The sequence below is a fragment of the Emys orbicularis genome, chromosome 2 (genome assembly GCF_028017835.1).
Source record: "Emys orbicularis isolate rEmyOrb1 chromosome 2, rEmyOrb1.hap1, whole genome shotgun sequence".
NCBI classification, from domain to species: Eukaryota; Metazoa; Chordata; order Testudines; family Emydidae; genus Emys; species Emys orbicularis.
The window spans coordinates 168459632-168477025 of NC_088684.1; the positions used below are offsets into that span (position 1 = coordinate 168459632).

General features: G+C 46.3%; 1 protein-coding gene across 1 annotated transcript in view; it reads left to right on the forward strand.

Moving 5' to 3' along the window:
• Nucleotides 1-17394, forward strand: part of NFX1 (nuclear transcription factor, X-box binding 1) — a 199223-nt gene that overhangs the window by 17395 nt on the left and 164434 nt on the right. Inside the window, exons 2-3 of the mRNA XM_065397863.1 lie at nucleotides 2506-3564; nucleotides 11566-11727. Coding sequence (XP_065253935.1) covers nucleotides 2506-3564; nucleotides 11566-11727 — 1221 coding nt within the window. The remainder of the gene's footprint in view (nucleotides 1-2505; nucleotides 3565-11565; nucleotides 11728-17394) is intronic.

Below are 17394 nucleotides of genomic sequence, written 5' to 3' on the forward strand. Positions count from 1 at the left end.
CAAGTACCGTAGTGCAATCTCTTTATCATGAATGTGCAACTTACAAATGTAGATTTTTTTGTTTGTTACATAACTACACTCAAAAACAAAACCATGTAAAACTTCAGAGCCTACAAGTTCACTCAGTCCTACTTCTTGTTCAACCAATCGCTAAGAGAAACAAGTTTGTTTGTGTTTACAGGAGATAATGCAGCTCGCTTCTTATTTACAGTGTCATCTGAAAGTGAGAACAGAGGTTTGCATGGCACTTTCGTAGCCAGCATTGCAAGGTATTTATGTCCCAGATATGCTAAACATTCATATGCTCCTTCATGCTTTGGCCACCATTCCAGAGGACATGCTTCCATGCTGATGACGCTCGTTAATTAAATTTGTGACTGAACTCCTTGGGGGAGAATTGTATGTCTCCTGCTCTGTTTTACACCTGCATTCTGCCATATATTTCATGTTATAGCAGTCTTGGATGATGACCCAGCATGTTGTTTGTTTTAAGAACACTTTCACTGCAGGTTTGACAAAACACATAGAAGGTACCAATGTGAGATTTCTAAAGATAGCTACAGCACTCGACCCAAGATTTAAGAATCTGAAGTGCTTTCCAAAAGCTGATCAGGATGGGGTGTGAAGCATGCTTTCAGAAGTCTTAAAAGAGCAGCACTCCAATGTGGAAAATACAGAACCCAAACCACCAAAAAAGAAAATCAACCTTCTGCTGGTGGCATCTGACTGAAATGATGAAAATGAACATGCATTGGTGTGCACTGCTTTGGATCGTTATCGAGCAGAACCCATCATCAGCATGGACATGTCCTCTGGAATGGTGGGTGAAGCATGAAGGGACATATGAATGTTTAGCACATCTGGCAGGTAAATATTTTCCAACGCTGGCTACAACAGTGCCATGTGAACGCCTGTTCTCACTTTCAGGTGACATTGAAAACAAGAAGCGGGCAGCATTATTTCCTGCAAATGTAAACAAACTTGTTTGAGCGATTGTCTGAACAAGAAGTAGGACTGAGTGCACTTGTAGGCTCTAAAGTTTTACATTGTTTTGTTTGAGTGCTTTTATATAACAAAAAAAATTACATTTGGAAGTTGTGCTTTCACGGTAAAGAGATTGCACTTCGGTATTTGAGGTGAACTGAAAAATACAATTTCTTTTGTTTATCATTTTTACAGTGCAAATATTTTTAATAAAAATATAAAGTGAGTAGTGTGCACTTCGTAATCTGTGTTGTAATTGAAATCAATATATTTGAAAATGTGAAAAACATCCAAAAATGTTTATATAAATGGTATTCTATTGTTTCACAGCACGATTAATCGTGATTCATTTTTTTTATCGCAGTTAATTTTTTTAATCGCTTGGCAGCGCTATCTCTGATAGAAGATGACTGCAACTTTAACTGTAGAGAAGCTACTATCTCTTCATCATATAAGACAGGAGTGGCAAACATATTGCCTGCCCAAAGGACCCACAGCTCCTGTGGAAATTAACAAAGGAATCTGCCTATAGCTCTACCACAGTATAAAAGGGTTGGGAGGGAGCTAAAATAAAAGTGGGTGGAGTGGAAGAGGGAGATAACATCTTAGCCCCTACCCTACCTCCCTTAGCAGTAGTGCCACACATGCCCCTCAGCTTTGGCTTAGGAGAGGGTCCTTCCCAGTGCTCCCCGCCCACATGAGTCACCCTTTGTCTCTTTCCTCACCTCACTCCATTTCTGCTGTCACCAGTCTCCCAGCACTGAGATCAGAAGAACCTTCTTTCCAGACTTCCCCCTTATTGCCACTGCTGCTGGGCCTCATACTACTAAGGAAAAGGACATTTTTTATTACTACGCTCCCACCTTAGTCCAGGAACCAGGACCTGGCAGGCAGGAAGGGTGGGGAGAAGAATCAACAAATGGGGTAGAGAGGAGGAACAAGAGAGGGTAGGAAAAAGGGGGCATGGGGGAAAGGAAGTTGATGAGAAGAGGAGGACATGGGGGGTGGGGGAGAATGCCAAAGTGAGGTTGGGTGGGAGTAGAGAGGGTATGTGTGAGGAGGTGGTGTGAGTGTCCAAAATGGGACAATGGATAGGGAAAAGAGGGGACAGTCACATAAAGAATGGAGGTCATGGGGGTGAAGAAAGGAGGTTTCAGGAATGCAAAGGGTTTCTTGTGATAAGTCTTTAAATGTGATATTTTACTTGGCTAGCTAAAGGACACTGCACTCAGAAGACTGCAGAATTTTCTTCCTAGTGAAATTTTTACTCACAGAACAAATTTAACATGCCTGATATAAGGCAAATAGAAAATAACTATTTTCATATAAGCAATGAAAACTCCCTGAAAAAATCGAACTCCTGGATGTTGGTCCTTATTCTGCAATTTAGTGTTTGGAGCAGCTGCACTATTCGGCCCATTGTGTATGCAGTAGATTTTGCTGTGGTACATCATTAGAGGAATTTTAATACTTATGCAGTTCTGAACTTCAGCAACTTTTTTGTTTTGTTTTACTTTTTAGGTGTATTAAACTTCAATCCGGATGCAGCTGATTTCATTCCCAGAGAGAGAGAGACTCCTGATGTAAATTGGAGAAGTCTGAGTAGATTAGAATCCAATAGGAATCAGAACAGAAATGATACTCTACCACTTCCTAGTCAGTCTTCTGATAGAGGCACAGACTATGAAAGCTCTTCCACAAAGCAACCCAGCTTTTATAGTCCAGAAAGCCAGTACTGTAGCCAGCAAGATTTTCTCCAGCATGGTGGTACCAGTAAACCTCATAAGAATCATAGTTTTCAGAGTCAGCGATGGCAGAGATCTAGAAGTGATAGGACATATACTAGAAACCGGATAAGGCAATCATCTACTGATGGTACAAAAGACATGACAATTTTAGATACCACATTAGTACCAAGGTGGAGAGTCAATCCTAAAGAATACAATGACTTTTGCTCTTCAGAGAGTGACAAGGAAGTATCTGGTGCAGATAATAGAGGGGCTAAACCAAAGAAAACACACTTGATGACTGCACCTGGAAGAGGTCTCAAAGAGAAGGGGAAGCAATTACATGAGCGGGATAAGAGAGTGACATCTAAACAGAAGGATGATATGTTTAAAAACATACAATCTCTGGATCTGACTCAGTCTGACTCTTCAGAAGCATCTGTTGCCAAAGCATTGTTCGATGGATATGCTGGCAATAGTGATGAACAAAAAAGATATCCATTTGCGAACAAGAAATACCCCAGGAAGTCCATGTGGAGTAAACCCCAGTTTGGTAAAGAAATCCAGAAAAAACAAGATACTCACCACAGTAAAAATACAAAAGAAGTTAAGAAGCCTCCTCTTACTTACGCTCCAAAAGATAAAATTAGCGAGAGGAGCAAAGAATCAGGTGTTCACAACAATGATCAAAACTTGACCAGCATAACACAAGCTCACCAATTAAGGGAATCAGTCAAATGTGGTGGAAGACAGCTTCACCTACAGGTGGGACACACAACCTCCCTTCACTGCAATTGGACTCAGTATTGGAAAAAGCAGAGTGATGTACCAAGGAACAAGGAAACTCATACAGGTAAGTTTCTTGGACTGGTTTAGACCTCCAAATTAAAGGTCTGGTCCTGTGAGATGAACAATTTCAACTGCTATTGAAGTTAGTTGAAGATGGTTGGCATTTCACAGGAGTTGCTCAACACCTCACAGGGTCTGTTTCAAAGGATGCAAAGGATACTTAACATACCTGGATTATATTTAAATGCATCTGTTTGCTATGTGTCTGGTGATTTTCCATAATTCCCACTTCATTATAGAAAGGTGGCAGCCTTTCCACAGGTGGTGTTTAAAGCTGAATTTTGCATCTTTTGTAAATCAGACTTCAAAATGGAGGTCACGTCAGGGACAAGAGTAGAATTGTGGGGAAAATGTAAAGTGATTTGAACAAGTGTTCTAAAGCTGGAGTATCCTTAAATGAAATTATTGTCAAAGTTGCAAAAGTTTTCTAATGTTTTGTTGCACACAGAGAGGAGCTAATTAAGGGATGAGTAAAATGAAACTCCTATTGCTGGACTCCCCTTTCTGAGATCAAGGATTTGGTACCAAAAATATGTAATATTGGAAATACAAAAAATGCTGTTAGGCCTTAGTTTTGGAACAGTGGAGTGGAAAGGTGTGGCACTGAACATCAATGAGAAGATCACCAACACAGTGTTCAGACTCTGTGGTGGAACTTGTGAAAAGTCTTCGGTTCCAGGCTTTGGAACTCAAACATATGTGGAGGGGACAGACCACCCTCCAAAACCACAGCACTGATTTCTATTTTTCATCTAAAGAAATAGGTCCTTCACTCAGGCCTGGCCTACACTACAAAGATAGGTTGGATGTCACCTTGCATCGACTTACATGTGTGTATGTCTACACTCAGATTTGATTGCTACCTATGTAAGTGCCCCTGTTAGGGCGACATAACACCCCTGCCCAAATGGCATTGAGCCATGCTTGACGTACTGTGGTTGATGCAGAGCGAGTGTAAATGCTGTGTGACCTATCTTGACCCTAACAGTCCTTCAGCAACTGTCCCACAATGATCACTCTGGTCACAATTGTGAACTCCACTGCCCAGGTGTCACAGAGACCAGAAGCCATGTCTCCCCACCTTTTAAACCCTCACCAATTTTTTAAAATGCCTTTTCCTGATTTCCCATTTTGGCAGCTCTCCCTCATTGTGTACAGCTGCTCAACCAACCGTGCCGGCTTCATGTGTGTCTGCCTGTAGTAGACATGAGGTATTGGATCTCCTAGATGTATGGGGAGAAGAGGCTGTGTAGGCAGAGCTATGGAATAGTCATAGAAACATGAATGAAAATATTGCATAGCGGATGCAGGTATCAGCAGCAGTGCCGCATGAAAGCAAAGATGCTGCAGCAGGTATTCTACAAGGCCATGGAGGCCGACAGTTGAGCTGATGCCAAGCTGCACACCTGTCGTTTCAACCATGAGTTGCATGCAATACTTGGCAGAGAACCCACCAGCATCTGCAGACCACCGTGGATATCTTGGAGGAGCCTGAGATAGAGACCCATGTGATCAACAGTGAGGTGGAGGTGGGAGATGTTGTAGGGGAATCCAGCTGTGCTGCGAGCCATGTACTTTCACTACTCCACCGCGGACTAGCAAGTCCTGCCAGCTGAGCACAGAGGAACCTGATGAAGTTAGCCAGACACAGGTATTGCCTTTAATTGTTTTACTTGTATGAGACGAGGTAGCAATATAACAACCAGATAGTTGTCTGCTTCTCAATCCCCTGTATGGTTAGGTGGGCGGGGGGAGAGGGAGGATGTGGGGGTGGCATGCAGAGCAGTTCATAGGAATGTTCTCAGGAAGATGCAAAGAAATCTTCATGAAGGCTTCATAGATGTACTCTGCAGTCCTCTCCTGCAGGTTTCTAGGAGTGGCTGCCTTATTTACTCCTCAATGGTAGGTCACTTTCCCATGCCACACTGTGATGACTTCGCCTGGCACCATTGCAGTTCACAGGCTAGTGGCATATGGGTCTGGACAGCTTTGGGCCATCAGTAGCAACTATGCTTTCTGTGCCTTTGTTACCCTCAGGAGTGAGACATCAGCTAAAATAACTACTGCCTGTGGAAAATTAGTGCCACAGTATTATTGCCCTATGTTCGTACACATGGAAATAAAGGCTGATGTTTCATATAATGGAAAAATTCCTTCCTAATTTCTCCCCACCCCTTCCCCCCAGCTTCTATGCCCTTGGTGGGCCATATTCCCAATGCCTGGGACTGGAGAGCTAGACTGTGCAGAGGCACTTCAAAGCTGAAGTGTCAACAAGCATGGTTTTATTAAAAATATTTATGGGATTAAGAGAATGGGGTTCTGAAATTTATTTTTCACTTTCCATTGTGACTGTAAATCCAATGATACATTGTCTGTTTTATCTGTAGCTACTGCTGTTGGGGCCCTGTGGGGTACCCCTTCCACACCATGGAATGCCTGACCCTGATGAGAACGAGAAAGAAGGGGACTGTGGAGGATATGTTCATTGAGATCCTCCAAGCTACTGCTGCACTGGACTGTGAATGGGGGCCCTGCTATGTGAAAGTGGCAGACTGTGTAGAAAAGCTCAGAGGTCCCAGTGGAAAAAGGAGATGGAGATGCACCGGGACATGAGTCTTTTTAGTCAGGAAACACAAATGCTGCAGACTCTTGTTGACCTACAGGTCCAACAATCATGATCTCACTTCCATTTTAGCACCTCCCTGTAGTGAGGTGGAGTGGCCTCCCACTGAGCCAGAGGGGGCAGGACCACACTCTGAGCCCAGGTGGGTGGAGCCAAGCTGTGCCCATCCCTCCCACTGGAAGTCAGGAGGCAAGACAGGAAGTATAAAGGGCAGGTCCTAGAGCTCAATTGTGCTGCAGACACCGGAGGAGACGGACGCCTCCCACCCCACCCTTTCCTGATGCTGGAAACCATACAGGAACCCCACTGAGCTGAGGACTGGCCAGAGCTGCTAGCTGACCGAGGCACTGAGGAGTCAGCTAGTGGCAATCCCAGCATCTACCCTGAGGAAATGGAGTACCCCCACGAATCCAGATACACCCCAAGGAGAGGAGGTGGCCCAGGGACAGCTGACCCAGTCTGTCTGCATTGCTGCCAAAAACCTGGTCAGCGTGTTGCGGCTGGATTCCCCGCTGACCCACTGGTGGAACACTCTGTAGGGCCGTTGGGTGGGCCCGGGTTCCCTTGCCCCCCATCACGGGGTGGCAGCCTCCCCACCTTAGGCCACGAGGTCTGCATTTGTCTGCCATCTACCTGAGCCAAGATGTCAGGCAATAGACTGCCTACTGCTCTGCCCCATCTCAGAGGTCAGAGAAACCCCTCCTGAGGCCCGAGACTGTTTGGTACCCCGTCCTGAGACTAATTGCGTCTCTGCCCCTGCCTAAGGGCCAGAGATCACACACTGCTCATTGCCCTGCCTTGCTTGAGGGCCGGAAGCTTTTAGACTGTTTGGTGCTCTGCCCTGACAAAGGCCCGAGCCATACATCCTTGCAGCTCTGCCTTGCCTAGGGGCCAGAGCCCTAGACTGTTTACTCTGCTAAATCCCTGACTGTGGGTGATGCCCACTGATGTAGTGAGGTGGAGGGGCCTTCCACTGACCCAGAGGGGAAGGACCCACTGCTAACCCACTACATTCCCTTACAACCTCTCAACATTCCAGGTGGCATCCTGGGCTGAATCCCTACCCCTGTTACTCCATGCCTGGGGACAGTAAGGATAACCAGAACTTCACATACATCCCCCTGGCTCTCTCAGGTCAGCGTATGTGTAGCCAAAATGGACTGAAATGGACAGGAATGTTTTCTACTGTTCTAATTTTAAAGTTCTGTTCTGATAATTTATTTTAGAAGTTTGAATTTTGTTTGTTTTTAATTGTACTTTTTGTCTTTTTATTTTTTGAAAATAAATCCATCTTTATTACTTCACAGCATGTACTTCAGGATGCCTAGTTCTACTCAAAGCATCTACTACTTGTAAATGTACAGGACCACTGAATTCATAGGTACAGTTAAAAAAAAAAAAAAGTGTTAATTACAAATGTACAGCAAACATGGCAAAATTCATAGATGCATTAAAAGACCATGTGATGTTCATAAATGGTACACAATTCCTAACAGCCTCTAAAACTGCAGGCCAGGAACAGCACAGCACATTACTGTGGGTGACGGTTAAAGTGCTCCTTCAGCCACATAGATCCTCAATGAGATCTTTAATGGCCCTTGTGTCTGCCTGCTGAAAGTAATCAGACAGCCACTCCATCTCTGCCCTCTACCCCAGTGGCATTTTTCCCCCCTTTGCTCAACAGATATGCAAGATACAAAAGGCAGCTATAACCAGGGGGATATTTTTCTCACTGTGATCTAATCTAGTGAGTAAACACTGCCAGCATCCCTTCAGTCTGCTGAAAGCACATTCAAATGTCATTCTGCACCTACTGAGCTGGTAGTTGAAACTTTGGTGTGTCAGGGTAGCCAGGGTAAGGCTTCATGAGGCTTCACCACTATTGCCATTTCAGCATCGCCAATGAAGTATGCTGGTTGGAAAAGCATGACCCTGCCTGCAGCTTCCTGTGAGCAGTCCTGTTGTTCTTAAAGATGTGCACATCCCATACCTTCCTTGACCAGCCCATGTTGATATCCGTGAAGTATTCCCCATGATCCACCAACATTTGCAGAACCACAGAAAAGGAGCCATTTCTGTTGATGTACTCTGTCAAGGTGGATTGGTGCCAAATTAGGGATGTGTACACCATCTATCACCCCAACACAGTTTGGGAACTCCATTGCTGCAAATCCATCCACGATGCCCTGCATTTTTCCTAGAATTGCTGTCCTGTGTAACAGGATCTGCTAAATCGCGGTATATGCTGGTGTGGTAACAGCCTCTGCTGTGGATTTTCCAACTCCAAAAGATTTCCCATTGACTGGTAGCAATCCAGCTTTGCAAGATTCCACTGTGTGATTGCCACTTACTTCTTAACTGTCAATGCAGCTCTTATTCTGGTGTTCATCCACTGGAGGGCGAGGGCCAGAAAAAAGTGCTGTGTGTGTGGGTGTGGCACACTTTACCTCCAAGCACCGCCCTGGAACTCCCATATTCACACGTTGCATAATTATGATATATTTCATACAAAGCATGTCATGTAAGATACCTTACGAAAGGTCATGATCTGCTGAAACCCATAGTGTCAAAATACGTATATAGTTAGTGTGCATCAAGTTATGAGACTTTGCTGTATGGTTGTTTCTGAAATATGCTGTAAATTTGCTAGTGACATATAAAGGATGTAATCCCTGCCCAGGAGGGTGTTCAACGACAGTTAATTAGCAGGGGAGTTGTAATAAATTTTTTTTTACAATTCAATCACAGTTGCACAAGACCACACCAGGGGAATCACTCAACCCTGTGACTCAGCAAAGCCCACCAGGATGTGTTTGGGCTAGTATTTTCCAGGCAGGTGGACTGAGGGTATAAAATAAGGGACAGTAGCATCATGCATTTGCCTTTCTCCTCCCCCACCTATGCTGGAAACAAGAATGCTGAGAAGACAAAGACTTCAACTGAGGAGACTGGTCCCAGGTTTGAGAGAGAGAAGTCTGTGTATTAAGAACTGTAACATCCAGTGGGGTGAGAAAAATGCTTGATCTAAATACTGCCTTGTGTAATAAGGTTTGAGACTTAGATTGTGTGCTTACCTTTTATTTTTCTTTGGTAACTTTTTCTGACCTGTTATACCTACCACTTATTATCACTTACAATCTTTCTGTAGTAAATACATCTGTTTTATATTTTACCTAAAACTGTATTTTGGTTGAGGTGCTTGGGGAAATCTCAGCTCAGGTTACAAAGGCTGGTGTATGCCCTCCCCATTGAGGGAGGGGCAGACTGGGTAATAAACTTACACTGACCAGGGCAAGACGGTACAGCTCTGGGGTGCAAGGCTGAGGTGATGGGGGAAATTGATTGGTGCCTTTTTCTGTGTGATTTGTGAGTGGCTTTGGGAGCATTCACGAAATCTAGCTGAATGTGATGCTCGACATGCTGTTGTGCTGAGTGATAGCAGCGCCTAGAGGGGTTGACTGCTTGTCACTAGCAAAGCATTGTGAGAGACAGCCGAGGCTGGAGAGTTAAGGGGGCACAGTGGTACCCCAGTTCCAGGTTGTGCCCCAGGGATCCCGTCACAGTGGGTTTGTGGTATTTTTAAAAAGCTTAAAAACTATGGAATAGGGATGGTATTATGGGATGGAGAAAGTTACATGATGTCAACTTGACTCTTGCCCTCAGCCTCCCTAACCCCCATGCAGCTTGTGTGTACCCCACAACATGTTGCAACAATTTATCAAAAGGCATTTTACTGGAGGGTGATGCAGAGTACCTGGGTGTACCTCTCGTACACCGAAGTTTGTGTTGGGATGGGCACTGCTGGTGAGGATGTGTAGAACCAACCCAAGCAGCCATACTCTAACTGCAGTGGCTTTATGCTGACATAACTTAAGTCAACCAAAGTTTGTAGTGTAAATGTGGCCTTGCAGCAGCAGACTGTCCTCCTCTAAAGCAGACCAACTATTAGATGGTACCCCAATATACACGAGCCAGTGTTCTGCACAACCACATAAAAATACTTAAGAGGAAAAGAAGTCTTAATAAGATTGAAGCCATTGTGGTGTTTGGTGGCCCTTTTGAAAGGGATCTCTCTTTCACTGTTCCCAGTGGGACTGAGCATCTTGATTCCACCATCATCCCCAAGGGCAGGATGTGGCATCCGTCCCATTGAGGACTGTGGGAGATGGTCATTTTGGAAGGGAAATTTTTTTTGTGCCAGGTAACTTGACAAATAAAAGTAAAAAATGACCATTTATCCTAAATGTCTTCAAAAGCCACCATTGCACCGGATCCCGTCATCAGGCCAGAAGGGAACGTGAAAGTAGCATGTATGTGCTAGGGAACTCAAATTACACTAACTATTGCCCTATCACCAACTTTTCAAACTTTCCATATTAAAATTCTGTGCATTGGCAGCATTGTAATATTTCTTTTAGGCTTAGTGGTCATTTTTCCTCATTTTTTCATAACTTAAAAATATTAAATTGTCCTTCAGGAGAAACCTTAAATGCACCCTGTAGTGACACAGTGCAAAACCAGTCAACTATGATTAAGGTATTTTAGGTTTTGTGGACTCAGATTAAACTGACTTCTAAAGAGGCACTTGTTTGTTTGTTTTTCTTCTTCTCCTCTCCTCCCCCCACTCCCATGGTATAGCTATAGGGCAGAATTCAGGTTGTTTGGCTGCCCTAACTATATTTGCACACCTTAATGTATTTTCAGACTTTTCCCTCCATCTGTTTTTAGTTTCTTCCACCTTGTGTTTAAGGTGCACTTCCCTCTTTGTTTTCAGGGTAGTCTTTGATGCTACTTTGCATACTAAAAGGGTCCCATATTATGGCAACCATCCCTTTGGCCTAGAGTATTTGAATGTGGCTCTGTCTGGGGCCCACAACTCTGCTCCTAAAACAGCCAGTTAGAAAGTGCTTCCTCTTGTGCGTGGAGTATGAAGTCTTCTGCATGTTCCCAGTACTGCATTATTCAACTGGTCTGTAAATAATGCACAGGTACAGGATTTTAACTTCATTCACTTTGAGATTTGTATAGTGATGTACATTTTGCGGTATTCTTTGTAAATAGTAGAAAAAAGCTAAATTTTCTCTTCTGCCAGATAAGAATCACTGATAGGTTTAAAGGAAACACCTGAACAATTTATTATTGCTTTTGCCCAAATTTAAGAGACTGACACACAAGATAGTTGAACACTTGTATCAAATTTTTGGATTGGAATCTTTCAGCTTTTCTAACTGAGGAAAAAGCTTTTCATTACATCCACAGGAAGAAATAAATTCTAAAATTGCATTTAAAGTGTAGCATATTTTGGTGCTATTTTTAGTGTGTATAACTTGTGTATATTGTCTTGATTAATTTAGGTGTGTACATATTGAATTTTCTTTTCAGGTTCTCTGATAGAGCAGCTGACCACAGAGAAATATGAGTGTATGGTGTGCTGTGAGGTGATCCGAACAATAGCCCCGGTATGGAGCTGTCAGAATTGTTATCATGTGTTTCATCTGAACTGCATTAAGAAGTGGGCAAGATCACCAGCATCACAAGCCGAAGGTAGGTATTTTTATCATTATCAGATGTACAGAGAAGTTCACATTTTTCATGGTATGTGCAAGAAGAGAAATTCTAGTCCTAAATTACCTATTCATTTAAGTTGATTAGTACAACTGCCTCCGAGTAAAGCAAGCTGTAAATCAGAAATGGGCAAATGTTATGGTTCTTCACATTACAGCTCTGTTCTTTTTCTATACTTTTGGCTGAATGAACTTCCAGGGGGGCGGGGGGGGGGGGGAGAGAGAGAGAGAGTGTGTGTGTGTGTGTGTGTGTGTGTGTGTGAGAGAGAGAGAGAGAGAGAGTGTGAATGATAGTGGCATGCCAGTACTGCTATAGTTACAGTTGCATTAAGACATCTGTTTGACGGTTGCCTTATTCTAAGTTCTCTAGAATTGATGTACTTAGTTGGATTTATTTGAAATTTGATGTGCGTCAGGGGGGTGCAGGGTAGGGTTAGTCACCCATATTGGAGTCATGTGTATGTACTGTTCTGGCAATATGAACCCTGAAAAAAATAGCCATTTTTAAATAAACTTATGGATGGGGTTTTTTTCCGCTTAGCAGTTGAGATCAAACTGTTTGACTCCATTTTCATCCACTAATAAGCTGCCAAGATTTACCCAACATAGTGATGGCAGCCTGAGAAAATTAAAATGTGCATTTTCTGCACTGCGCACACACAATACAGAAAAATAGCTAGACGGTTTCTATTCTTGTCATTTTATATGTTTTAAAGCTCAAAGCTTGTAAGCTGTCTAAAATCTGAATGTTTAATTGGATTGCTTTAAAATTTGGGGTGCCTCATGGAGTGCAGTGTAGTGTTTGTTAGTGATCCAAATTTGAGGTCATTTGACTCTGGGATTCATGAGTTATGGGGCTTCCCCCCAAACCCCACCTCCCACCTTCCTTCTGCTTCCTTGTGCTGTTAAATGAAGAAGTACTAATCACTGGTAGAATCACATGCCTTGTTGAATTTGATGACTGAAATCACCACTGATGGCTTTGAACTCACCCTTCAATTAACTAAACTAAGGTAAAATTAATCACAAGCCCTCATCTAAGACAAAAGGAGTTTTGAACTGAGTGGCTGGACATTACTACCATTTGTGAGTGATGGTGGCAGCTTTATTTGGGGGAATGTAATCATACTATTTTATTGCGGGGGGGGGGGGGAAGAATTAGACATGTGAATGCTTCCTGGAAGGGAAGGAGTACTAGGGGGTGGAGAAGTGAGGGAACGGTGGGGGAGTTTAGGGAGGAGGCTAAATGTGAATGTATGTTAAGGGGAGGCGAGAGATGTTGGGAGTTTAGGTGAGGGAGGCATTTCACCCCCCAACTCTGCCAGTGCACTTCAACCCCCCTGCATCTCCCAGCTATGCCAGTGGACCGCAAACATCCTGCACACACAGCTGTGCCACCTACCATGCACCCCAACTCCCTGCATCCCCCAACTCTGCCAGTGCACCTCAACCATTGTGCACCCCAACTCTGCCAGTGCACCCCACCACCCCAGTTGTGCCAAACATCATGCACTCCAGCCCTGCCCGTGGACCCCAATCACCCTGCATCCACAGAAGTCTTTGGACGGAAGAAATTAGACATGTGAATGCTTTCTTGAAGGGGGAGGGGTTATGGGGCTTGGGGTGCAATCCACACCAGTGACCCTGTACCCTGGGATGCCTCTCAATGCTTTGCTGCTGTATTTCCCAGCCTAGGATGCTCACAATCAACCTGTCAGCATGCAGATAACAGCCTAAGTGTCTGTAGGCTGAACAGCTCTGGTTTAGCAGCTCTGGCACCAGCAGCACACCAAATATGCTCTTCCTGGTCTCCACCAGCCTTGGGTACTACTTGCAGGGTGACCCTAACACACTCCCAATCATGAATTTTTCCAAAAACTGCGTGCTCTGTAGTGTCCACCCCTCTCCTGGACAGTTCAGAGAAATAATAGGGTTTGTTTGTTCCTCTAAAGAGACACAACTTGGCAGCTTTCCACATTCACTTTAATTCAAATACAGTACTGGTGGTTTAGATTAAAAGTAAAACAAATTTATTAACAAAAGAAGCTAGGATTTTAAGTGAGTTCAGGTATAAGAGAAAGTTAGAAAGGGTCACAAGCAAATAAAAGTGAAAATACACATCTGAGTCTAAAACTTAATTTAGCAGGGTTCAGGGTTTGTTCCAGATGGTTTCTCTCACCAATCATCATTCTTCCTAGCCATGACAGACTTTCCCTCAGTCAGAACTGTAGTTAGTCGTTGGCTGTGTGTGTGTGTGTTCTTTCTGTGTGCTGTCTCAACTCTGCGCAGATAGCTGACACAGCAGACCTTGATAAAATTGCCCAAAAGACCATAGACCCGTTTCAGGAGAGAAAGCACTTGGCCAGGTTTGTCAACGAAGCACAGTCCTAATGCCATTGCTCAATGGTTACCGGTACACTAACATATGTATGCCCATTGCAATGGGCTCAGCTCAAGTGAATGGTGGAACTTTCCATTCCCCACCTTGACTAGCCAAAGACACTCCCTCTTAAACCCCTCTTTATACACTGATACAAACAAGTTACATATCATAGACGATTAGGGTTGGAAGAGACCTCAGGAGGTCATCTAGTCCAACCCCCTGCTCAAAGCAGGACCAACCCCAACTAAATCATCCCAGCCAGGGCTTTGTCAAGCCAGGCCTTAAAAACCTCTAAGGATGGAGATTCCACCACCTCCCTAGGTAACCCATTCCAGTGCTTCACCACCCTCCTAGTGAAATAGCTTTTCCTAATATCCAACCTAAACCTCCCCCACTGCAGCTTGAGACCATTGCTCCCTGTTCTGTCGTCTGCCACCACTGAGAACAACCTAGCTCCATCCTCTTTGGAAGCCCCCTTCAGGTACTTGAAGGCTGCTATCAAATCCCTTCTCACTCTTCTCTTCTTCGAGTGATTGCTCCTATGTATTCCACAGTAGGTGTGCGTGCTCGCCACGTGCACCGGTGCCGGAAGTTTTTCCCTTAGCAGCATCCGTAGTGGGGGAGCACTGCTGCGACCCCTGGAGTGGCGCCGACATATGGCACTATAAAGGGGGCTGCGTGCTCCCCCCCACCCTCAGTTCCTTCTTGCCGCCAGTGAAGGTAGTCGGAACTTGTGCTCCAGCTTTGCTGCAGCATTTCTAGCCTTAGTGGTATCCAGCTTTCCCTGAAGTCACTTGTTGAACTTTCTCTGTTAGTGCTGGGCTCGGGGCATGCCCGTGGCCCAGGCTTCAAGTCGTGCGACTCTTGTTGCAATTCTATGCCCAGAAGCGATCCACACACTCAATGTCTTCGCTGTCTGGGCGAGGCTCACATTAGTGAGGCACGAGTACTTATACTCCCACCCAACTCAGAACTCTCTAGTGGAGGAGTCGGTGAACCACCGAGAGAGACATGGCCAACCCTCTCCTACCCCTAAGGACAAAGATGCTCGCAGGCTGGATTCCTTTGGGAGAAAGCTTTATTCATCTGCGAGCTTTCAGCTCAGAATGGCCAACCACCAGGCACTCTTGAGCAGATATGATTTTAACCTGTGGGGGTCCCTTCCCAAGTTTGAGCCCTCCCTCCACGAGAAGGACAGGAAGGAGTTCTGGGCTCTTGTTGATGAGGGTGCGGCGGCGGCTAAAGCGGCGCTCCAGGCGGCCTCCGATGCGGCGGACACGGCCGCTCGTTCGATGGCCGCGGCGATTTCCATGAGAAGGGCGTCCTGGCTTTCGCTCTCTGGCCTATCGGCTGAGTCCCAGTTGATCATGCAGGACCTGCCGTTCAATGGTCGGGCCCTGTTTGCAGATCAAACAGACACGCGTCTGCATGGGATGAAAGACTCCCGTACTACCCTGCAGACGCTGGGCCTGTACTTCCCGCCGGCCAAGGACAAGCCCAGGCCTCACACCTCCGCTCCACAGGCTCGGGGTAGATATGAGCCCCCGCCTAAGAAGCAGCGGGAGCAGAGGCGCCGGTCACAACGCCAATCCCGTTCGGCCCCTCATCCGGGGCCCTCTATGGCCAGGAGGCCAGGGAAGCAGCGTTTTTGACTGCTTGCAGGGGGTCACCGGGCCTGTTGCCAGGTTAACCCCCCCCCAGTTAATAAAGTTCAGGTTTGCAAATCGTTTACCTGCCTTCCGTTTGCAATGGTTCCGTATCACTACGGACTGCTGGGTCCTCAACACTATATCCCTGGGGTACAGGTTGCAGTTTGTTTCGCCCCCTCCCAATTGCCCTCCGGCCAGGAAGTTGGCGGAGGACTCGGAACATGCGCTCCTCCTAGGTCAGAAGGTACAGCGCCTCCTCTCCCTGGGAGCCGTGGAGAGGGTACCTTGGGAATTCTGGGGCAAGGGATTCTATTCCAGGTATTTCCTCATCCCAAAGGCGAAGGGCGGGCTTCGGCCCATCCTCGATCTGCGGAAGCTCAACCAGTTCTTGGTTCGCTACAAATTCCGCATGGTGTCCCTAGCCTCTATTATTCCCTCTCTAGACCTGGGGGATTGGTTTGCAGCGCTGGACCTTCAGGATGCCTACTTCCACATCCACATTTTCGAGGGTCACAGACGCTACCTCCATTTCCTGGTGGGTCAGGACCACTACCAGTTTACAGTCCTTCCCTTTGGCCTCTCGACGGCCCCCAGGGTCTTCACCAAATGTATGGCGGTGGTAGCGGCCCATCTCAGGAGGAGAGGGCTGCAGGTCTTTCCCTACCTGGACGATTGGCTGCTCAAGGGCAAGTCCCGGTCCCAGGTGCAGCAGCAAATATCCCTCGTGCAGCAGCAGATATCCCTCTTGCTACGCACCTGCTCTGCTCTGGGCCTAGTGGTAAACGAGGAGAAATCCACGTTAGTTCCTGTCCAGCGCATAGAATTCGTAGGAGCGCTGCTGGATTCCCAGGCGGCCACGGCCTCCCTTCCAAGAGACAGGTTTGAGGCACTTAAAGGCCTCGTCGCCTCGGTCACGGCCTTCCCGGTAACCACGGCTCGGATATGCCTTCAAATCCTCGGCCACGTGGCAGCATGCACCACAGTGGTGCGACACGCCAGGCTCCGGATGAGGCCCCTCCAACTCTGGTTGGCCTCCCGCTATTCCCAGGCCAGGGACGGCCTGGACAAGGTTGTCACGGTGCCGCCAACGGTGGTTGCAGACCTCTAATGGTGGTCCCTCCCAAGCAACATGCTCCGGGGTATCCCCTTCCGAGACCCCTCTCCCTCACTAGAGCTAGTGTCAGATGCCTCGGACCTGGGCTGGGGAGCCCACATGGGGGATGTCTGGACCCAGGGTATGTGGTCACCCAAGGAACTGACCCTGCACATAAATGTCAGGGAACTCAGGGCTGTGTGCCTGGCGTGCCTGGCCTTTCACCAGCACTTACAAGGGAAGGTGGTCAGAGTCCTCACGGACAACACCACCGCAATGTATTACATCAAAAGGCAAGGGGGCACGCGCTCCAGGGCCTTATGCCAGGAAACCCAACTCCTGTGGGAGTTCTGTATAGCCCACAACATCCTCCTCCGAGCGTTCCACCTACCCGGCGAGAGCAACACGCTCGCAGATCGCCTGAGCAGGGTGTTCTCACATCAACACGAGTGGTCCCTGTACAGGGAGGTGGCGGAATGGATTTTCCTTCAGTGGGGCACTCCCCAGGTGGACCTATTCGCC